This window comes from Molothrus ater, chromosome 2, assembly GCF_012460135.2.
Source record: "Molothrus ater isolate BHLD 08-10-18 breed brown headed cowbird chromosome 2, BPBGC_Mater_1.1, whole genome shotgun sequence".
Classification (NCBI taxonomy): domain Eukaryota; kingdom Metazoa; phylum Chordata; class Aves; order Passeriformes; family Icteridae; genus Molothrus; species Molothrus ater.
The window spans coordinates 112,327,589-112,350,948 of NC_050479.2; the positions used below are offsets into that span (position 1 = coordinate 112,327,589).

The window sequence follows — 23,360 nt, forward strand, 5'->3', positions numbered from 1 at the left end:
GCTCTCTGCTACATCCTGCCTCTACAGAAAATGCTGACATTTCAGTTTAACACAACTATCAATGGAACCAATACTTTTGGCTTTAAATGGCTCACTAGCACATCTCACACGACTTTTAGGACTCAATCACTCTTAGATTCACATCATCTTTGCTCTTCATGATTTCCACACCTTCCTGCTGCTTTGTGCTAAGTCTTTACCCCTTCTCCCCATCATTCCTCATGTGCTTGTAGCATCCATTCCCAAGAAAACTCTTCAGCCAACTGGCAGCAACCAAGAGCATTTTTATAGTTTAGCCATGCTAATTGAATACCAGGTAGTGAATATTTAGTAAAAAACCCAGCTAGCACTGGAAAGAATAAACTACTCTACATCCTTTAAACTTTTATAAACTAAAAGAGAACAAATTCAGCACAATAACTTTCATAAAAGAAAAAAAACAAAACCAGTTATCCTGACTAAAAAAACAGTTATTCAAACTTTTTAGAAAGGTAAACAATGCAAGCCTCTGCTTCCCTGCAGCCATTCCAATTTTTCTTTACTAATTGTTTCAGAAGAGCAGTTCACATTGTGTGGTCAGGCAGAGAAAAACATAATTAAAGTTACACAGAGATTGTCTAACTTGTTAGTATCCCAAGCCAAAAGGGCAGAATGTACACTGTACTTTTCAGAATGAGCTTAAAAGGACATAGACTGGTTTAATGCTTCCCCTAATTTACAACAGCTACAATGAAAAAAAAATTACAATTTTTCTTCCATTGAAAAAAGTTATTTTCCATGGAAAAGCTTCATTCTGTATATAGGTCAACCCTCCCTTACCTCCAAACTAGCAACACACATTCTTTCATGCTTGCCTAGCCATGAGACAAATCTACACTGAAAAAAATCTGGTTTGCAAAGATTACCTAACAATAGAGGACAACACCAAAGGATGGTCAATTGAAAAATCCAACTGTAACTTTGACTTCAGGAAAACAAAAATAACTCACAAATTTCTGTACAGAGCAAAGAGGTCACTTCAGCAAGTTAATACCCACACTTTCCAAACTCTTCAAACTTTGATAAATGCCTTATTCTTTTAATCTGCATTTTTATGAAGAATTCACAAGAAGAAAAAGGGAATGAGATCCATCTTACCCAGTAAATTGTGCATAGACAGTGAAGGACACACTACAGAAACAGCAAATAGCAGCAAGAGACTGATGCAGCAACCCAGCCTGTCCAACAGGTTTTAGGGAATACAGTTTGCTCAGGAACCAGACCAAATAACACCACGCTCCTGGGCTCTCCTGGGAACAACTGAGGGGAGGAGAACTTTTCTCCTGCATTGATCAAAGCAGTGGTGGTGCTGAGCTGCAGCTAGGAAAAAGCACAGTCAGATGGGTGATACCATGATAGGAGTCTGGGATAAAAACCAGTCAACCACGTCACAGACCAACCCAGAGTGCTCATGAGAACACAACCAGTATTACTATTAACTACTGCATTTTGAAGGTGGAAATACAGTTTTAACTTCACTTAAATAGGTATCACATCACCTATTCACATCCTGATGAGCCACTGCATTTATAACATACTGCTTCAAATAATCATTCTGCCAAATAATAGGTAAGGGCAGAGTGCTGGAGACATCCCCAGTATGGAAATGGAATTCAACAAGCAGTTATTTTGGCTGTCTCTGACGTCCTACATGGAGATGAAACATTTCACATGCCACCAATAAACAAAATGAGCACAACTCAAATTAATTTAAAAAAATTAAAAGAAAAAAAGGTGCTTCTTCTGAGCCCATCCTCCCATTCTGCAATGCAAGCAGGAGCACTGTGAGAGACTTACTGGTTACTCCCAATCCGTACTTTCTGCTTAAATTTGAAATAAATATTCTGGGCCATACTGAAAGCCTGAGTCATCATCACTTGCAGATCCACTGCCCACAAACAAGTCCATGTTCTACACACCCATCAAAAACTGGACAGGCACACATTCACACCTAACTCCAAATCCATGCTGTGCTGACCCACATGCAGCCAAATTTCCAACATAACAGGTACAAATGATTTTGGAAAACTAATATCTATGTTTATGACAGTCATAAAAGGTTTTGTTATACACAGCGTTGACCACAGCCAGTGTTTTAAGTTTTCTACTCTCAAATACACAATGGTGCCCTTACCACCACTTTTAAAAAAAATCTTCTTTTAAAAGTACTACAGGACTATAAAGAATGCTCCATATTTTGGTTAATTGAAATTGAGTGTTTTACATAACCTTCTTTACATCACAGGAAAACCCCAAAGAACTAGGGAGAAAAAAAATCACACAAGCAAAAAATCACCCAGTCAAATAAACTAGGAAAGATAATTTAAAAGTGAGAAAACCTTATTTGCAGAAGTAAAATTATTGAACTGCTGAGATTATAAAAAGGACAAACATTCAAGCTTTTATATAGGCCATAATATGGATGGAAATAAGTTCTCTACACTTCTTTTTCTTAACATATTTGTAAATGCCACATCTAGTCAGGAGACTTCTAAACAACTTCTTTAAAGTTATATTTTGTTGCAGTTGACTTCTCCCCTGCTCATTTATTTAGGGCAGTTGCTACTGGAGGTTTGCACAAAGTCAAGGCAGGGACACTCCAACCATCCTTAGAAATGACAGACATTTCTCATACAGTCAGCTGAACTTGGTCAGCATAGTTCTGTACACACACAGACACACAAACACCAACATATTTAATAATAAATTCTAAAACTTACTTTTCTGTATCTGAGGATTGTTTCCAGCTTCCTTGAAGATCCCGTGTGATATCTTTCCCAATATTATTTGAGATGGCATCATCTTTATTTACAGATTCCTCTTTTTTTCTAGCTGCAGGCTCTTCAATTTTTGGGTGCTTTGGCTGCATGTCCTTTGGAAAGGTATTTGTGCTCTGTAAATCCTTTTCACATCTGTTGGGTTCATCTTGGAAGGTAGAGGATTTAGATTCTACCAGAGAAGATCTTGTTGCAATATTAAATAAGCTTCCAAGGAAATGAAAAAAGCCTTCTCGGGGTTGCTTCTCTTTACCTGATGTTTTGCTTCCAGGAGTCAGACTAGGAAGGCTATTAGCCTTTTTCAGCTCCTCCTGGATTTCAGACTTGCTAAGCTCTTCTGTGGAATGGTTCTTCTCTTCATTTTGACAAGCCTAAGATAAATACAAAAAACCACACAAAGATGATGGTTCCTGTTATTTTCACACATTCCCAAATTCCTTGATTTTAATTTGCACCTATACATTGTATTCCTTTCAGGAGATCTGTCATTTAAAAAGGTTAAAGCCCACTGCTTGTTGTCTTCTCTTTTTTTACCAAAGAGGACCCTATTCCACAAAAAGTAAAAAGGACTAGCACAGGCTAGAATATTCCCTGAGCAGCTGCAGTGAAAAAAAAAAAACAAGACAGATGGTAACAATTGCTTCAACTGGCATCAAAAACATGGGGAAGAAGCAAGGAACAGTTATTTCACACTTCAGTCTAATCCCCTCAGAAAGCACAGCTTCACAAACAAACCTCCATGTGCTTGTGAGAACAGTTTTCAGCTTGCAAATGTAGGCAAGAACACCAGAGCCAAACACAAACACCCCACAGCCTTCTGCACTTCTGAAAAACCGAGGAGAATCAAGAACAGAACTGGGATAAAACAAACTCAACTCACATCCCAGAGGTGAATCCTTCCTATTATCCTTAGCAACTTGATGTTGAACCCTCTGGCCAGCTCTCCTTGAACTGCACAGCTGTTTCCAAATGCATTTGTTGCCTCCCACAGTCTCCAGCACTCTCTCCCTGGTTTCCACACAAGGTCCTACAGAGCAGCAGCCCTGCACCTCTGACCTTCTGAAGTGCCTATCAGCCCTATCAGTGACCTGAAATGAATGAGCACCACGGCAGGGCTTCCCCTCATTCAAACCACATGTTCATTTCTTCCCTCAACTCAGCTGAGCATCTACACCCAGAGGCAAGGCAAGCTCTACTCCTCACCAATTTATGCCCTTGAATTTCCTCTGTGTCAGCTCCTCTCAGAGATCCAGGGACTGCTGTCCAAGCTCATGTTACTTCTGTCAAGACCATCTGCCCAAAAGGGTGATGCAACTTCACTGGAAGGCTTCACAAACACCACTCATAGCCACATTTTCAGCTTCACAATCTGCAAATGTGTTTTTTCCCCTGGACTAAAGCTTTCTGGGAAGCACTCCCTCCCCCATCCCCACCCTTTGTAATGGGTGCCATAGGCTATTGCTCTCTATTTTATCTTTACAGTACAACCCTGTAATTTCAATTCCTGATCCAACCCAGTTTATTAACACAGATTAAAGTTACCCCAAGCTTTTCTCAGATGAAATCTATCCTGCTCAACAGGAGTGGGAAAGAACATGAACAAAAAGTCCTATGCAAATTTTAGTTGTGTCAACAATACATTTGGATAAGAGTAATTTTTTCAAATTGGGCAACACCTACATAGAAAGCTACTATTTCCACTAGGTGACCAATCCTATTTCTACTTGAAGTAATCTCAAATAAGCCAGCAGGCTTATTTGTTAATAGGCCACCTAGGATCATGGTAATGATGAAAAAAGTGTTTTAATGAACTCAGCTTCATCCTTGGGGAACAGCAATTTCTTAAGAACTTTCAAGATATATTTAGTGATACTGAAGCAGTGGTCTATAAACTTCAAGCAATGCTTTTTTACCCTATAAATACAGAGCAGATGCAATTGCTTAATATTAAAGATGTATGTGTTGGAAATGAAATTGTTTATTGGAACTGTGAGGATAGAAATTGAACAGCACTAATTTGTCCTTGAGAAATCCACACAATGTCCATTTTCTATGTACAGGCAAGACACTTGTACAACCACACTGAACTTCTAAGTAAACTTTTAAAAGTGGGCTAAGTCAAACTCCGGCCTTTTTTCATCCCACCCGTGACAAACCTCACCACTCCCCCCATACTGCTCTGATCAACAGCTGATGCATCACAAAGGGGTGCAGTCACCCCTGTGGGATCAGAAATTTACTATTTAGATGTTAACTCTACCCACACCCAGCTCTGGAAATTAAGATGCCAACAGTGCAGCTTGGAGATGTGTCACAGCTCTTGCTGCTGACTTCAGTATTAGACAAGTAACACATGAGCCTGGAATGAACCTCTTGAATAATTTACTTTATCTCAGAGGAACTGAGTACTTTGCATAAGGAAATACAAAACAGAAACAAGAAAACAAAATTATTTCCAAAATTTGATGGGTGAATGATTCACCATGTCAGCTTCAAAGTTCTACTGTCATATTTTCTTCCTTCACTTTGACTAACACCTCAGCATTCTTCAATGCCAGATTTTAATTCAACTCTAAGTGGAGGGCATTGCTCCATAGTTTTGTGATTTGTACCGTTCACACAGATTTATCTAATCTAAAAGAGTACCTCAGTGCAGGAAATGCACACAAATCTTATTCTTTTCTCTGCACAGCCCTTTTAAGCCATAAACATTTATATTAACTATTAAAATATCTATGAAGTTAACAACTAAATGCATTAACTATAAAAGAAATAGTTACATTAAAAACTTGACAACTGTTTAGTCTTTTAAGTGTTTTTGTTTGTTGTTGTTTTGCTTGGTGCGGTTTTGTCCATTTTTTAAAACCACTTGTATTCAGAAACTAGTGGAGGGTTTGGGGTTTTTCTCCTATTAAGAGCTGAGACATCAAATATAGTTAAATCTCTACATGTGAAAGTCCTCTCTGAGCAGCTCTGAGACATAACACTTGTAAAGACTGCGCTTCTTATTTGTGAGCATAATTTATGCCCTGCTTGAAAAGCTGTTTTGTAGTCTCTGCTTCCAGAAACAGAAATCTATTTAGAATTTCCTGCCTCTTTAATCTTCCTTTCTTTACTTAACTTTTGCTAAATCAAAAGAACAGGAAGCTTTAATATGAAAGGGTCCTTCCATACCTTTAACCATAAATAGCGTCTTGCATGAAAAAAAGCCACAGAGAACATTTACACTGTGCTTATTTGAAGATATATGTGGATATTATGTCCTAACACAGAAACTATGCAAATCCTTCTTTCTTCCCTTCAATATAATCAATCCTACTCTCCATATATTCTCCCTCCTGCTCCACTTTGCCAAAACAAACAGATTGAGCTATTGGTATTTCATCATTTGCACACAAAATCTCAATTCAAAGTCTGAAGCATTATACAAACAGCACTGCTCCTGCTGCAGATTTTGAAGTTTGTATTTTAAGAAGGTGCCATCTTCAAGTGACTGAGACGAAAGCACATGATTTTACTTTATGAAAGCCAGTAAGCCTCTAGCACAGCAGGAGCCTTCAGGCACGAGTGCCTGCTGAACACACAGCATGGTGGCAATTCCACGAGCCAGTACCACAGAAACTTTCACTGAGCGTTCCCCATGCCTCTCTCCCAGTCTGTCTCTGACAGAAGCCCCTAGTGAGCACTCAGGAAAAAAAAAAAGGTAAAGGTATAGAGTTTATATAAAGTAATCCTTTCTATGGTACATCCCACCAGTTTTCAACAGTCAGAGCCTCTAGCAACCTTGATAGAGCATTTGATTCCCTGTCACAATTAAGCTTGAGCAGTTTGATATTCACCACACTGCAGGAACACCATTGACTCTTGTTTTGCCTACATCTCATGTCACCAGTCAAAGAAAAATACATTTAAAAAGTCTTCTTACAGTGTCACAGCAGTCTGAATAGTTTCTCCGGGTCACCAAGAAAACAGTGGTTTCTGGATGGAAACCTACCAGCCAGATTCCCTTTGAGATCCTTGCTGATGCAAGGAAAAGAATTTTCCTGCTATAGTGCTGTCTTTCTGCTCCTCTTGTTATGAACTGTCATCAGTCTTCCCCTTGCCTCCCCTTTCCCACTCTCCGTGATCTTTCCTGCTTGTGACATGCTTCATGAAGCTTTAATTAGCTTTTAGTCCTTTGGCAACTCGTTCCTCCGAGTTTCACTGAGCAAGCCCTGGGTGACCTGCCCTGACCTTGTAGCTGAACTGAGGCTGGACTGGATGACACTCTGGGGTCCCTTCAACCTGAATTATCCTATGGGCCTGTGCCCTCACACGCAACCAGGCTGGTGTGGCAGAGTGTGAAACAAGATTATGACTTCGATCAGGTGACAGAGGAGACCGCAGCAATAAGTGACGCTGTGTCTGGGCACTGTGCTCCCACTTTGCTGCACTGAAACCTGCCAGCTGGGGCTCAGGGGACAAGCCCCCATGCCACGTCCCAGGCAGGATTGTTATCCCAGCTGATTTATCCTCTCCAGGCTGTAATCCACTCCAGGCTGTGGCAGGCAGGCCTAGGTGAAAAACCCCCCATGTGGCACAGCAGCACCCTGGGGAGGGTAACCTGCCAGGTTACCTCAGTTTTCCTCACCTCCTGCCCAGCAGGGAACCCTTGTGACCACCCTTGTAAAGCATCTTTTCTCAGCAGCTGGGTGGCTGAAGTTGGAATTGCCAGAGGTTCTCAGTCGGCAAGGGCTACGTCTGTCTGCCAAAAATACAACCTCTTTTACTGCCCTAACAAGGGAAATTAAAGTATTACCAGAATTAAAACACAGATCTCCATGAACAAAGCATTAGCTTGCAGCCACAACTGCCAGACATTTGGGATTGTCCTCCCCATGAATGAATGCTCATTACGAAGCAGAAACTCCAGACAGCTGCACAGGGACCTCTCAGGCTGCCTGTCCTGTGGCACTGGGAGAACACCCTGCCTCCTGCACAGACACCTTCTACCACCTCATCTCCCCTGCACTTGTGGGAGAAGATGGCCTGCCATCAGAAAGTTAGGATCATCACTAATTCACCCCAGGGACTTCCAAAGTCATTTAACCCCAACACCCTGATCTGAGAAGGGGTCATGGCGCTACTCCTGAGTTTCTGTTTGCTGGCATTTAGAAATCAATTAACAGCTTCAGGCTGAAGCGCTGGGGTGCACAAAGTAGCACATGTAGGCATTGCCACACATAGTACAGGAAAATTAATTTTGTTCCCAGCCTTAGCTTTGACCTTTCAACACCACTGAGATGGCTGCATTTCATTAACAATTATGAGCATCTCATTCAGTTTGAACACTGACACAGTATATAAATTCTGTGTGCTAAGCAAAATCCACAGTGATATAGCTGGGGCTGGTGGCAGGCTAGCTCATCCCCACAGTGTGGGTTTTTTGACAGATTTTCTTTCTGTGGGAAGTTAAAGCATCTTTGGTGTAATCTCCCACTCTTTCTCAGTGAGTGGGACACACTGAGGTGCCTTAAATCCACATATGAAATAAGCTTTCATTTTTTCAAGTACTGTGAGGAAAATCTTTAAGGCTTTTGCAACCAACAGGAGGCAATATATATGGAAACCTCATTAAAAACTATTGGAGATAGTGAGACATAGATTAAGAACAAAGCTTGTCTAAGAAAATTAGAATGGCATTAAGAAAAAATTCAGGCAAAAGTACAATCAGATAGTGAAATACACAATAGGAACCCCTAAAAGTCCACTGTTGCTAGTGCTCATGAGCCAAATGGATTGAAGAAACACATGGTTAAAGTGGGTTTTTCCTATTTAAGCCTGTAATTAGAGTGGTAGTGTAGAAGATGCAAGGGAGGTCCACCATTGTAAAAAACTATTTAGTCTTTACTAAAATACATCTTTTAACTAATGAGAAAAAGCTAAAAACCCCCCAAAAAAAACAAAGAGTGACTTGGGGTTTTGGGGGAATTTAAGTTAAAGTTATGAACTCAGTATGTCTACAAATACCCAATTAACCTGAATATTTTGGCTTTTTAATACTGTGAAGTTTTCCTTCCACATCCTCATTTCTCTGCTTGGTTTGACATGAAAAAAATCAGGTCATGGCAACCCCGGAAGACAAAAGTAACTAGAAAACTAATGAAATCACAGCATCACCATAATCAGGAGTAAAAGTTAAACAACAGGAAGAGACTTTTAGTTAAACTGTATCAGTTTTGCATTTTTAAAAATAAACCTATTTAAAGTCAATGACTATTTAACATTTGGAAAGACAACAGCATCTGTTCAAAGTTCAGCACTGGGACTTTAAAAATTTGTTTATCCATTTGAATTCTTGAAACAGCAAGGAGTCATTAATGTATATTTAATTTGTCAGATGAGGAAAGAAAAGATGAACCAAGCATTCTCTGAAACTCCACAGTATTCTCCTAAAATCTGAGGAAATATCCAGAGATACATTCCCTGACAAGAACAACAGATAAAGTGGTCGGGGTGAACATTTCAAATGAAAAGGTAGAAAAAAGGAGGTACAATTTGAAATAAAGTTTCTGCTGGGTCACCTTCACAGGGAATTTTAAACTCAGTGAAAATCTCTAGAATGACCAAATTAACTTTTTAATTTAAAAGTCTCTCTTCACACCATGTGCAGAGCTGCTCGAAAATTTTCCCCTCTGAATTTTCTCATTAAATTATTTTAAATCTCTGATTGAAGATTAAAAACCAATACTGACTTCTGAGTATGCAACCATCACCTCATTACTACAAGGGCTACTGTAGAGCCAGAGAGAACAGAATTAAATTGTCTGTTTTACTTCTGTTCTTTCCCCCAAAGTCTTCCTGGACTACACTTTCATTGCCTTTTAATGAATATGTTTTCACAAACATTAAACAATTTTTGTTCTCTTTTCAAAGGAGAAGGTGACAGTACACTGGGAATGGGATGAGACAGTGTGACTTCCATCTCCACTTACATTCTATTGGCAGATTATAGCACCTGGCATCACACTTCTACTTCACCTGTCTGTTGGTTTTCTGAGTTAAACAGACCAAGATTTAAGCCTTTTTTTCCCCCACCCATCCTGAAACAAAGTTTCCTCATGATCCCTTCTTTGAAGAACAAAAGTAGTAGAGAGGGAAGCACATTTCAAGATCATTCTTTCTAAAAATCTTCAATATTGCAAGGGAATTTACCAGACCTTTAGATGGGATGATCTTGAAATATCCCCCTCATCACATACAGCTGTTAATATCAACCATCAATTTAACAAAGTATCCTGGGAAACTAAAAGGTACCACCTATAAAATTCCATTTCAACAAAAGTCCACATCATGGCTGAGAAAAAAATATCTGCTTTCAGCTTTCACAAGAGAAATCTTGATGGTACAAACTCCAAAATAATTTTTGTTTTACCTGTCATTTGTTGCTGTGGACAGTGACAGCAAGAGTTTTTAAAAGTAACCCTCAGGTTTTTAAAAAATTCCTGGTTGGCAGCAATAGTCCATCTCCCTTGACTACCAAAAGAAAAAACATCCTCTCTCTGATTTCTACTTATTAAGTCAGGAATTTAGCAGGAATTCACAGACAGCCTGAGTGGACATTACTTAGATAATTAGTGATGAATTTTAAATTATGAGATTTTTGAAATAAAATCAATATAAAGTAGAACCATGACAATATAAATTCCCACCCCATGCTATATGGAAAACAGTATGCAGTTAACTAAGACTCTAGGTTTAATTTTGATTTCTAACTTTTTTGTAAAACTTAAAACTATAGTCAGAATAAGGGACATTCAGTAGGAACAGCAACCTATATCCAGCAAGTTCATGGGTTTTCTAAAAAAGTCTCGTGTAAATTGGCACACTGGATGAAAAATTTTGTACAGAGATTACAGCACAAATTAGGCTGAAAGGAATGTGGCTGGGGAGGTCATGTAGTCTGTGCTCCTGCACAAAGCAGCTCTGGTTCATCCAGCTTTGTTTTGAGTACTTCCAGGCATAAAGATTCTGCACCTCACTTGGGCAAACTGTTCCGATATGTGACCATTTTCACAGTAAAGGGAAAAAATAAGCCCAAAAAACCAAAGAAGTAAATTCATATAGGTGACTGGAATTTCCCATGTTCCAACTTGTACCCGTTGCAACTCCAAAAAGAAGCTGGCTCCATCTTATCACATAATTGCAGTCCCTGCCATCAAAATTTAATATCATGTCTCCTGCTTAAATACAGCCATCTTTATGTTACCTTGAAATGAAATTCATGTGAGAAAGCAGAGCTACAGAATAATCTGTTTTCCATGTTCACAGTGTACAGGAGTACTTGTCAGAGGACAATTAGCTACAGGTTTAATTTGTAGCACAGAAGCTTTAGATGGCATGTTAAGAAAAGGGGTTTTTAATTACAAGGTCTGTGAAATTGGTAGAACAGTTGTCTGATGAGGTTGGAGAGATCTTAAGAGATCTCCATCCCTGGAGGTCTTTGAGAACGAGTCAGACAAACTTTTATCAGGTATGACAGAGATACAGAGATCTCACCTTGGGGCACAGGAGCAGACTTGATAATCTCTGCTGTACTTTCTGCCCCTGAGTTTTCTGTGAAGGTTGAGACTGTCTCAGGTTAATTCAGGCTTGAGCCTATGGGCCAAATGATAGAATGCTTGATGCTACTGAAATACTGTAATCTAAATGATACATTTGGTGTATCAAATTTGCACTTACTTTTTGGAACTTTTGGGTTTGCCTCACACAGCCCACATGGTGGTTTCTGTGCTGACATGCTTAAGAATTCCTTCCTAATGGGTTATGGAAGGACGGGCTATTTTCTCTATGCACTGCTACAGGAAAGATACCCAGTGACCATTTAACCCTTTTTCAGGGAGCATTGTTACAATATTCCCTTTGAAAACAAAGTCCTTGTAGCACTACAAGTGAGGTTAATGATATACTAATGTGTACTGGACACCCTGTAGGGCAGACACTTAGCACACTAAACATGAAGTTCAAGAGCTGTTTACATCCATACAACCATCTGCTCAGCAATCACGCTGCTCAAACGGAGCGTTTACTCAGAAAGGACACCCTTTACAGCCCTAATTCAAAGAAACAGAAGCAAAGCAAAATCTATCAATAAATATTGGGAGGGGGTGGTGTACTTTCTGCAATCAATTAACAGACACAGCAAATACATTTCAGTAATATTTTCTTGAAAGTGATCAAGTGGTGACTGATAAAGACCCCCTTGCCGCACAGAAAAATTAGGCTTAATATTTTCAAAAGGTGCATATTAAAATATCTTTTCCTCCCTTTATGAGCTAAATATTTCATTGTAGGGAAAAAATAACAGGGGTAAAGTACAGAAGTGGTTTCTAAAGTGCTCAGAAGAGTCAAAGAACTACCATAGCTCAGCACAATTCCTAGCTCCACTCACCCAGTCAGTTATAATTTAGACATTCGACCTTTGCTGCTAAATCAGAGACTTGCAGCTCCTCTGCTATTTTGCCCCTGGCCTCCTGCTAAGATGGTCAATGAATATACAAAATCACAGCATGGAAGTCTAGCAGAAATAGGATGGCTCATTAACTTGGTGACAGCTAACACAGACACAACATGGTTTCACTTTTAGTTACCATCCACCTGAAATGCTCAGGTAGAAGCACAGCTCAGAGACATGGACATGCCTGGAAACCTGCCCAAAACTGATCCAAGTATAGATTCAGACATTCTTCACAAAGCACACTTTCCATAACATTTTTTTTTGTCAGCCTACAGTAACCTTGATGATTGGATGAAAAAAAACCTGAAGCATCTTTTAATAATACAGGTCATACCTTTCATAGAATCATTTAGGCTGGAAAAGACTCTTAAGATTATCCCAATGCCACAATTAAGAAAGCATCAGTTCTCTCCAACTGCTCAAGTGCAGTCTGGTGATCTTTGCAGAAGACAGTTTATTTTGGCCAAGTGTGTGCTGGAGACAGCAGTGAGAGGAAGAAACAGAAAAAATATTTTCTGCAGAAAATGTAGCGGGGGGAACATGAGAAAACCAATAATTTCTCTACTTCCTCTGAGTAAGTTTTTACTATTTAGTTGTAATTTCTGTGCACACAAGATAAAAAGTTAGACTGCTCGAAGTACACACTACTATGCATATGAAACTGTTCAAGTGTATCTCAAGGGTTTTGATCAGCTTAAGACAGAGGAAAGTTAGACAGGAAGCTCTCAGTACAGCTGAAGAGCCAGCACATTCTACTAGTATGAAAACCACACCTTCTTCCTAAAGCCTATACAAACACCAGGTATTATTTCGAAGATAATGTCATGGTTTAAGGCTTTTTAACATAGGTCTGAAACAATATAACTAAATAAAAAGTTATGGAAAGACAAAGAGGAGATCAGATACCTGGAAAAAAACTTTACAGCACTAATTTTGGCACCACCTTTTAGTGCAGTGTTATAAAAACACAAGTTCTGAGTAAAAGACTACTGAAACAGATTCAGCAGGAAAGATTCGGAATTGTGGCTTTTTAAATTAAAAAAAAATTAATCAGATTTAGTTTTTGGCAAGAAAGAAATACTCTTAGGTAACTTAAACTTGCTATGCTTGCTTTGTTCCACCTACACATCCTGCTTCTTCCTTGAGACCTAGCCCTATTCATACTTCCTTTTAAGCAACTCCTAGTGCTGAATGCTTCCCTTTCCTCAGTCCTGTCCTGGGGTGGACTCTCCTCCAAAGGAAAATCTGGTTTGGAATTTTTCGTTGATCTGACACAGAAAAATGAGATTTTTTTTTTTTAACTGAGAAAATTTTCTTCTATTATAGTAGATAGAGTCTTCTCTGGTTTATCAGAAACCTTTCTGCCTGCATTCCAAGGCATAACATCAATGATTTATGGTAATAGGAAGCCATGCAGTGGCATTTTCCAGGAGCTCTGAACTGACAGAGTTGGCTTGAATCCACCCGGCTTCTAAACAAACATTGTTTCCCACCTTGCTGTAGACAAACCACAGCCAAAATGGAATTTTATTGAGCAAATAACCCTGCTGGGGACTTTATAGAGGCAACTGCTTAGTCTCCAACTTTGGTGAAGCCCAAACAAATGGTCCCTAGATACTGAGGATGCAACTACACAGGGACTGCGGGCCCTACAGAAGGTGAGCGCTTCCTTGTCCATACACCATGAGTGCTCAATAAATGCAACATGGGATAGAAATCTCAGATTAAGTGTGTTAAGAAGCCTACAAATAAATCTGGCAGACTAGCCAAGCCCCTTTTGGGGAAGCAGCCATGGTATTATCTGCACTGCACTGAGACAACTCAGAAAAGGAACAAAAATTCAAGCAAAATTGCTTAGTGACTGGATCACTAAAACAGCTCAGTGCAGGGCAAGATGTGACAGCAGTTATCACCTGTTCTGTACATAATTATTTATGATATTTGGCTGAATCCAAGCACAACTTTAGAGGTGTGTCTAGTGCCACAGGAGAAAGCCCTGATCACAGAGGAACATGTCCTTTTCTTGCAGTACAACATTTACAGGACAAGACAAGCATGATTAACACGGGTAACTGGTGAGGAGCACCCAACGTACAGACAAATCTCAGCACAAAGATCTTACAGTGCTCTGGCTGGCAACCAGTAGACCTTCAGGCAAGCACAGACTTGCTGGTTAGATATTCATAAATTATACAGAAATGGTACTTTAGAGCAATGCCTGAAAACATGGTTTGATAAAAATATTAGTTTTCTTCTTCACTGGCAAACATGCACTGAAGCCCCAGTTCTTTCCTGTAAGTAAATACGTGGACTTTGTTTCAAGAATGTGAAGCACAAATAGTTTTTCTATCTTTAGCATGTCCATTAGAACCCTGGCATAGTGGACCCTAACTCAGACTATGGCAATCAGGTGCCACGCTGCATCCAACATCCAGGGGTGCATCCAACATCAGAACTCTAACAAATAGTCACATGTAGAGGTGGCAGGTTTTACCTAAAATAAATATTAGTCAATAAAAATCTTACCTTCAAAAGTGCAGGCAGAGTTGTGCTTTCCTTTTGGCTGCTCTTTGAATTTATGGCTGTGCTCCCTTTGTTTTCAGAACTGAAAAACAAAAATATTGTGTAACACTGAGTACTTGCATTATTCAAATCCTCTCAAGAGCCAACATATTTAATTTAAACGCAAGAAAGGACAGCAAAACATATTTTCCAAAACTGTGGTATATACTCTGCAGATATTGTAACTGAAAAAACCGAGCCCCAAAAAGCTGAAGACAGAACCATAATGACTTTTTCACCTCACACAGAGGTTTTTGAACTCAAGCACTCAGAAACAGCACATGGCATTTCAGCTCTTCCAGCTGAAAAATAACAAGATTTCCATGCCTGTGTATTAATTTTCACCTGTAATTGAACAATGATCTACCACAGCAGCATTCATTGCCACAGGACCACTTGGCACACCTGGCAGCTCCAAGGCACACCCCATTCTGAGACCTGTGAGCAAGAGGAATGTACTGCTGGCAGGTGGAATCATCCCAAATCACAGCCACCACATTGAGCAGTTCTTCCCTAAACATGCCCAATGGGCCATGCAAATGCAGAAGGAATTTTAGAAAGCGGACAACAGGTATGTGTTTATTAACAAGGCAATGCCTGCTGTTCCATTTTAAAAGTCAGAAGCCCAAAATCACATGTGTCCTTATGGGAAATTCACCAAATTCATTCAAATTTTCTTGAGAGTTCATCTTTGGAATGAAGGGAACCAACTCCCTGCCCTCAGCCCCAGTTCTTAGAACAATCCTTACACACAATCCAGCAGAGAACATTTTAATAAAAACCTTTACGCTACAACCAATTTAAAAGCTAAAACACTATTAAGGAAAACATTAGGTGATATTAATGACAGACATCAGCTCCTGAACTGTGTAGCATTACATGAAGAAAAATAACTTTGTGCTAACATATCATATGAGTAAGAATTTCAATTCATTCACAATCACTTCAAATATCCTTCACCATTTTTAAACATTTAGCTTTGCTATTGAAAAATGCACAAGTGTGAAGAGATGAACTGAAAGCTCTTTAAATAAAGAAACAATTATTAGCAATTTGGTGAAATTCTGCCAGGATTTGGAGAAGGAATTAAGGTGCTGCTGTACTCCTACTGCTCGACTGTAAACCACAGGTAAGCACATCCCAGTAAGACTCCCTATGAATGCAGATGGTTTTCTTCCTATTGTGGATTAGGCATCTGCATTCCGTATACAGTGATATATACACAAAATGCAAAAGCAAAAGCCACTCTAGCTAAATGTAAGTTTCCTTCTCAGCTGCTCAGAGACATCATTCTCTGAATAAAAATGACAGTAGATCTCTCCTGCTATTAAGTTTTTCAAGATCTTTCGCATCTTTTCAGATGCGTCAAAAGAAAAACTTCTTCCTCCCGTTTAGAGATCATCTCCAAGTTGAAAACCATGTACTTTCACATCACCTTAGGTAATCTCCCTTAATGCATTCATAAACACAAAGATGCTTTTTCAGGGACAGCATCAGACTGAAAGTCTTGGCTGTTCTTTGCCTTCTTGGAAGACAGAGCAGAAGAATTAATATTCTGACTTATTAATTTCTTCTGCTGCTAATGTTTTTCATGAAGGAGACGTCACAATCACTCTGGGCAGTCTGGCACACTAATAAAAGTGTTTCTCTGTACACAACTTATTTTCTCTCTCCTAGTTTTTGTTTTGTTGTTGGTTTAAAAGAGAACAAACTAAAAACCAAAACACCCTTCTCAGATCTACGTGGCTTTTCCTGATGTTGATACATTTGACATGAACTAAGATTCCCTGGACTTAAGAGTGGAATAAAGAGGGTGATGTCTACCAGACATTCTTCCTAAGTTCAATGTATCACTCTTTATGGAACTGGTCTGCAGACCAGAAATGAGATCCTTGCTTTCATTAAGTCCTGCCAGCATACTTTATACCAGTGTTGAATTACTGCATCACTTTGTTTTGCTCATATTCTTCCCTTTATATAATGTGGGTTTTTTTTCCCCAAAACTTTTTTCATTTTCCTACTTCTTGTTTATATTTGAAATACATGTCTGAATTACTTTCTTCTAGCTAGCCATAGAAATTCCATAGCATACATACCAAAACTGAAAGAATGCAATTCAGCAGATAAGCATCTTAAAATCAACAAGTTAAAAAAAAAGTATCAAAACTTTCACTATAAAATAACCCTAACTCTGGAAGCATTTCCCCACACCCTTTCATAGTTTATATTCCAGCATTTCTACATTCCTTAACCTTTTGCTTTAGGGTGTAGTTCCTCAAACAAGCTGACTTTGTCAGCAGAACCAGCTTTAGAAATCTCTACTCCTTCCTCTTCAACCTCAGTTATCTCTACATCCTTAACTCAGCCAAGAAGGGCTCTCAGTAGGGCAACACTTTTCTACTAAATCAAGAGGTGGGCAGAAGTTTCCTAGAGTAAAATGCAGCCTGTGATCCAGTTGACAGTGCAGTGATTTCCAACTGCACAGTGAAGAGGCAACAAAAGTCACTCAAGCAGCAACAGGAAGGACAAACCACTGCCCCTCACATCACCACAGAGGCTGCTTGGGGTAAACCTCTTCTCCCCTTAGCCAGGACCCAGTTTTAAATGGATCTCTGAAACTAAATGATCTCAGTTTTACAGCACAAAAGCTTCTTTGCTGCCCAAAGGCCTCGTGGATGGCTTAGGATAAAATGGTTTTGTTTCTCTCAAAGAGGCAAGGTTACCTTTTATAGCCTGAACACCACAGACACAGGGGCTGGGCCACACTCAGTGCCTGGGACTGAAGAACCTGCTGGCTACTGCTCATTTCATTCACACAATGCAACTTAGCAATCCCCACAACAACTCCCTCCAAATTTTAGGGCTTTCCCTCTTATCATCATTGCATCCATGGCATCACTGTGACCTAGGGCTACAGCTGTATTCATCAAGTTTGGCTCCACAAAGTTTTAAGCTTTTCCAGAGCAGTGGAAAAGCTGGAGCATGTTTTTCTGGAGCACTTCACCACAGCAGGTACCACCAATGTTTTCTCCAGCTGAGCACATCTAAAGCTAGGCTTGTGCTTAACCACTCACCTCTCAGGAGAGCATTTCACACTGGTCCAGTCAGGAAGATGAATTAATCTTCAACTTTGTGCTTCACAAACTACTGTTGTTACATTATACACCCAGAAACAGGCCTCTATTAACCCATCAATCGACTCATCTTTGCTTTTAAGAAGAGCAAAATGTGGTCTTAGGAAGAAAGAAAACATCTCTACCAACTTGCTTCCATGGGCTTCTTACCTATCCAGGCAAACACTTACAAATTGTCACAACCACTTGTTAACATATTTAGACAGATACTACTCTAATTTTATAGATTTAAAGGGAGGAAAAAAAAAGGCATGGAAATACTAAATAAAAAGACACAGTCACAATTAATTCTAGAAACTCAAGCCTCTCAGACATGTAATCTACTGCCCTTCTGTTGCTATTTCTGCTAGACATTCCTTTTTCTCTTACATATTAGTGCATCCAACAGAGATGGATTAATCTTTAGCGAAGGTTTAGAGGGATTTCTCCTCAACTGTCTTGCTGCTCTTTCTACTGTCTTGCCAGCATGCCTAACCTGATTAGCATCACTCTTATTCTCTAACTAATCAAGATTAAATTTAAGTTACAGAACGGTATCTTTTGTATCTTCTCAAAAAACCTTTCTTTGTGCCATTTTCTATTGCTTTTTGTTCCTCTGCTGCTGCCTCCGTTTTGACCTTTCTGTATTACTTGGACAGGTGGTGTCTGAACCAGAAGCAGGTTTATGGTCCAAGTTTTTAATCATTACACTTTGGAAAGAGAGGTTAGAGACTCTTATGAGCAAGACATGTTCAAATTCTGCATTGCTGCTCACACAAAGAGAGATTACATGAGGGATTACAGTCAGCAACAAAAAAAAAAAGCAATTTAATGGAGCATATTTAAGTACACGGCTTTCAAGGTCTTTTGCAACTGCCTCTAAAAACAGAACAAGACAATTACAAACAATCACATCTTCAAAAGGCCCTCACAGCATCTCTGTATGGTGTGAGAAGTCTGCTTCCTCCACCCTTGTCCTTCATAACAATCCTCAGAACTCACAAATTAAAAGCCCATCCCCTTCTTCCTTTATTAATCCACCCCACCCATGTTATGCACGCAGCAGATTGTGAATGTGTTGTGACAGATAAAAAAAAATAAGCTACAGGAAACATACAAGGAATAAAGCACAAACACACAAGTTTGGATCAGACTGACCACAGGCAGAGTTCTTCAAACTGAAAGTAATTGCTGTGATATTTTAGGTTCCTTTTATGAGCAGAAGGCAGAGACTGCCTGTTGCTGTTTGGGAAGGGGGAAATTAATGGACACTCCCTTAAGGAAATGGGGACAGCTGACGAAAGCTGAACTTCAGTTCAGCACCACCACAGCACTTGTGGATGCTGACAAGTGGATTTACTTCTCCCAGGGCTTTGAATCAAATCTTTTCCAATGCAGCAGCTCCAGCATTTATGTTTCATGCAGCCCACATGGAACCAGGCAGGTGAGTCCTCCAGCCTTTTGCCGTCTCCTCTCTCCTGGGGACAGATGACTCTCCGAGTAGCCAAACCCACCCTGCTACTGCATAAGGCTGGCATTGTTTGCTTTTAACTGGTCCTCTCAGATTAACCCAGGAACCATTTAATGTGAGACTTGTAACGGCAAGAGAATAAGCAATGCCCAACCTCAAAGATGTCTTTTAGGTTTACTTTATTTCAGCATTCTGGGATGTAATGACAGCCCCTGCCTATTCTTTCTCTCTGAACAAACCTAACATCTCTCTCTGGGAAATACACCTCATGATGTCATGACTTCTTTCCAATTTTACTTTGTGCCAACAGTTATACGTGCAGTGCTGTACCTTCCAGAAAGATATTTCAATGGAGAAACATTGAAACAAGGATTTCATCACCTAGTACTTTAAAATCCATTTGTGCAAGAGTCTCCCTGAAGAATGTAAATGAGTGGAAATCCACAAGTCTAATAATACCATCAAATATAGATGTGCAAGACCTCAATGAGGTTTCAGCACATTACAGGAATTCTCACACCATATCCACAAACCAGTAGTAGTAATGAAATTTTTATGACAAAACTGCAAAGAGCCATAGGTTGCTTAGTATTGGTTAATTCTTTGTCCCAGTTTCCGAGTGGTAATTAAAAAGGTGACTGCAAAAAAATTCAGACTTTGAAATTAAAATTTACATATATGTATATATCCACCAGCTACCCTGCTTGCCATACAGACCCTTATGATTACTGCAGCTGGCCTCCTGCATAATCTAGATTAGGAAATTTCACCAAGGGAGACCTGCATCAAGCCTTTAACACGTGACAAGAAGTTATGAGCTTTGGTTGAAAAACAACAAACTATGGAAAAATTACCACTTTGGTAAATAAGACCTTTCCATGTAAACTACTACTAAATTCACTACTTATGAGGCTTAACTATTCAAGTCTCATCTCTCAATCAATCTACATCTATGTGGGACAGATTATAAACGTCTCAGATTCAAATAACCTCTTGAAGCCACAGGTCTATAACATCAAGCACTTAGATCTGATTTCCCTTCCAGTTACATTCCTTGAGGCAGAGTCATTCCTCAAACTTTAACATTGTCATTTCTAAACTAAATGCCACTGAGCTACTTCACTTTAGTCTGTGAGGGAGTTTTTCCAGACATCAAATTGTTCTGGACATCTTTTCAGAGCCCTTTTCAGTATGCCAGCATCTTTTTCATAATAAATCATGGACACCAAAACTGGACTTGGTACTGCAGTAACCAAAGCATGCACAGAACACACATGGTTTGTTGTTTATACACCCGACAATCCTATTTTCTTCTCTGAGCCACCACTTTGGCAGCTCGTCTTTAACTGGCTGCCAACCGTGGCAACTTTGTTTGTTTCCAATGTCATCTACATGGTGATTTCCATACTTTTCACTCAAATCATCTGCAAACTTCACGTGCTACAGTTTTTTCCTCTTTTAAATTATCTGTGAAGATATTAAATGGATTCAAAAATACATCCTTTTCATTTTCATCAAACAGATCAAGTACAAAATGATTTATTACATCTGGGTTTTTTTACAATCCTCTCTATGTTGAGCTTTAGCCTGCTGTTATTGCACTTGCAAATATTTTAAGTGGAGCATCAGTGCAAAGTCTTAAGCATCTAAGGATGGTATTTCAGCAGTTTGTCAAGGAAGCTGTAATCTCATAAACAAAACTGAGCTTGACAATTCCCATCTTTCAGTGATGTTACAATCAATCCCATGTTTATTAACTTCTCAGGTCGCCTGGGAGACTTAGTAAATCAATTTTTCTATCCTTCTTTTTTAATGCAACTAAATAAAATAGACTTTAAAGGGAAACACCTTCCTCCAGGCATTATCATCACACTTGTGAAGCCATTTGTGGGCTGTGCAGCTGGAAGAACTATCAGAACCTAATCTAAAAAGTCAATTTTTTAAGAGCCAAATTCCCAGCACGTATCTTGAGGAATATGAGCAAGGGTACAGTAACCATTTGTTAAATTAGCTGAAAGGAAAATATTCCTGTAAAGCTCAGTGGCAACAAGATAAGGGGAGATCAACTGGATGAAAAAAATTGGCTGTGCATCGAGTGACAGCTAAAATATATTAGTATTACGCAGAAAATAAAAATTGTTAGCATTTTAGAAGAAAAATACCCCAATGAATTAAATGGATTTAAACCTCTTTCCTCTGTTTCTCTCCCCCCAAAACCACAATGTCACCCTTTTCTGAAAAGCTTCTAAATGAGAAATTTCCAGTGAAGTTCTCAGCAAGATTCCCAGGCTAACACACATCTTGAGAAACCAAATAGCAGCAGCAGTGACAAAATCTGCCTCTAGTCTCTGGCAAGGCTGTTGGGGCTTGTATTAAGAGAGAGGGAGAATTTTGCACAGAAATTTGAATGTGAAGTTTCTGGCTGCTGCTTCTGTGCTTAAGCTTAGGCCACACACATAAGGGAGATGAACTGAAGACATTAAGACAAATGGTAATTACAAAAACAAGTTATTGAGTTTGAAATTAGGGGGTCAAAGGAAAGCAAAGCTGCTATTTCATTAAAAAAAACATAGAAGGGAAACAGAGGAAAAGGAAAAGAAAGCAGAGAAAGATAAGAAGGAGAAAAGGAGCCAGGAGGAGAAAGCAGGAACTTTGGCAGAACTGTTACAATTGCTGATTAATGTAAGTGTTGAAATACACAAAATGTACTATTTTCAATTAAACTACCCTCATTTCGAAACTGGTTTGATTACAGAGAGCAATAAGCAATTTAGATTCTTTTAACTGAAACAATTTTTCCTCTCAAACCTGTTTCTGCTGCTGATTTACATACTGTTCTTTGCTTGTGCAGCAAAGCTGGGTCAGCTTCACATTCTGCAATAGCAGTGCTGCATTGCATGGTTTATATCAGCTACACAAAGTATGTTAGTACTAAATGAAGACTAAAACAAGCAACCAGAACTATAATGGAAAATAAATTCGTCAGAAAAGTCACAGATAGGCCACATTTTACAGTGAAAGTTTACATGAAAAAATTCATGATGTTACACTGAACATGTACCTTTAAGTTTAAAGGCTAGAACTAAGAGAAATAACTATGATGACCCTTGCTAAATAACTTAATCTGTTTTACATGTGAGGGAACTACACAGCCCTGCAAAGGCAGGAGAAAGAAATAGAAATGTTTCTGAGCAGAGCTTACTCCAGTGTTGGGCAGTGCGATTATACCAGATTACATCAAGGTTTTCCTTCTGGCATCTGTCAGGCATAGTAACCAACACTGCTCTGGAGTCTGCCCCCTGTTTGCCAGTCTGATTGGTTAGACAGTTTACAGCATTTTTATGACATAGATATGTTACTGGTCACCAACACAAACACTTGGTACAAATCAGAAACAGATTTACAAACCATTTATTAAGGTTAAATGTATTGAATTAATGGGGAATAGAACTGTTAGCAAAGGGCATGGTTGCGGTGTGGGGGATTGACAGTGGTACTTACAAAATGGCATAAAAATAGGAGATATTAAAAAAAAGTAATCCAGGGGAGCTTTAAAGCAGCAGCAACTGTTGTTCTGATAAACACAGCATACCAGAATTTCAAAAAGATTCATTAAGGACAATCACCCCAGAAAAAACAAGCAAGAGAGACTGGTGTCACAAGTAAAGTGCAGCAAGCTCTTCTAGTCAGGCTGGAGGAGAAAACTTTTAGTAGAGGTATAGAGGGCTGCTATTTCAAGAAAATACTCCCCAGAACTCAAGAATGTACTCTCCAGAACTCCCATCTTTGATCACAAAACATATACCAGGAAGCATCCTACAGACACCAAAGTTCACTCTTTTATTTTGAAGGCATACATTTTTCATTCCTACCAAAATAGGTTCTATGCCAAATTTTCAGCC

The 23,360-nt window shown here is 39.3% G+C and overlaps 1 protein-coding gene across 1 annotated transcript in view; it reads right to left on the reverse strand.

The window, feature by feature from the left end:
• The window catches only part of CRYBG3 (crystallin beta-gamma domain containing 3), an 80,805-nt gene that overhangs the window by 52,178 nt on the left and 5,267 nt on the right, over positions 1-23,360 (reverse strand). The window contains 2 exon segments of the mRNA XM_036381089.2: positions 2,760-3,187; positions 14,839-14,917. Coding sequence (XP_036236982.2) covers positions 2,760-3,187; positions 14,839-14,917 — 507 coding nt within the window.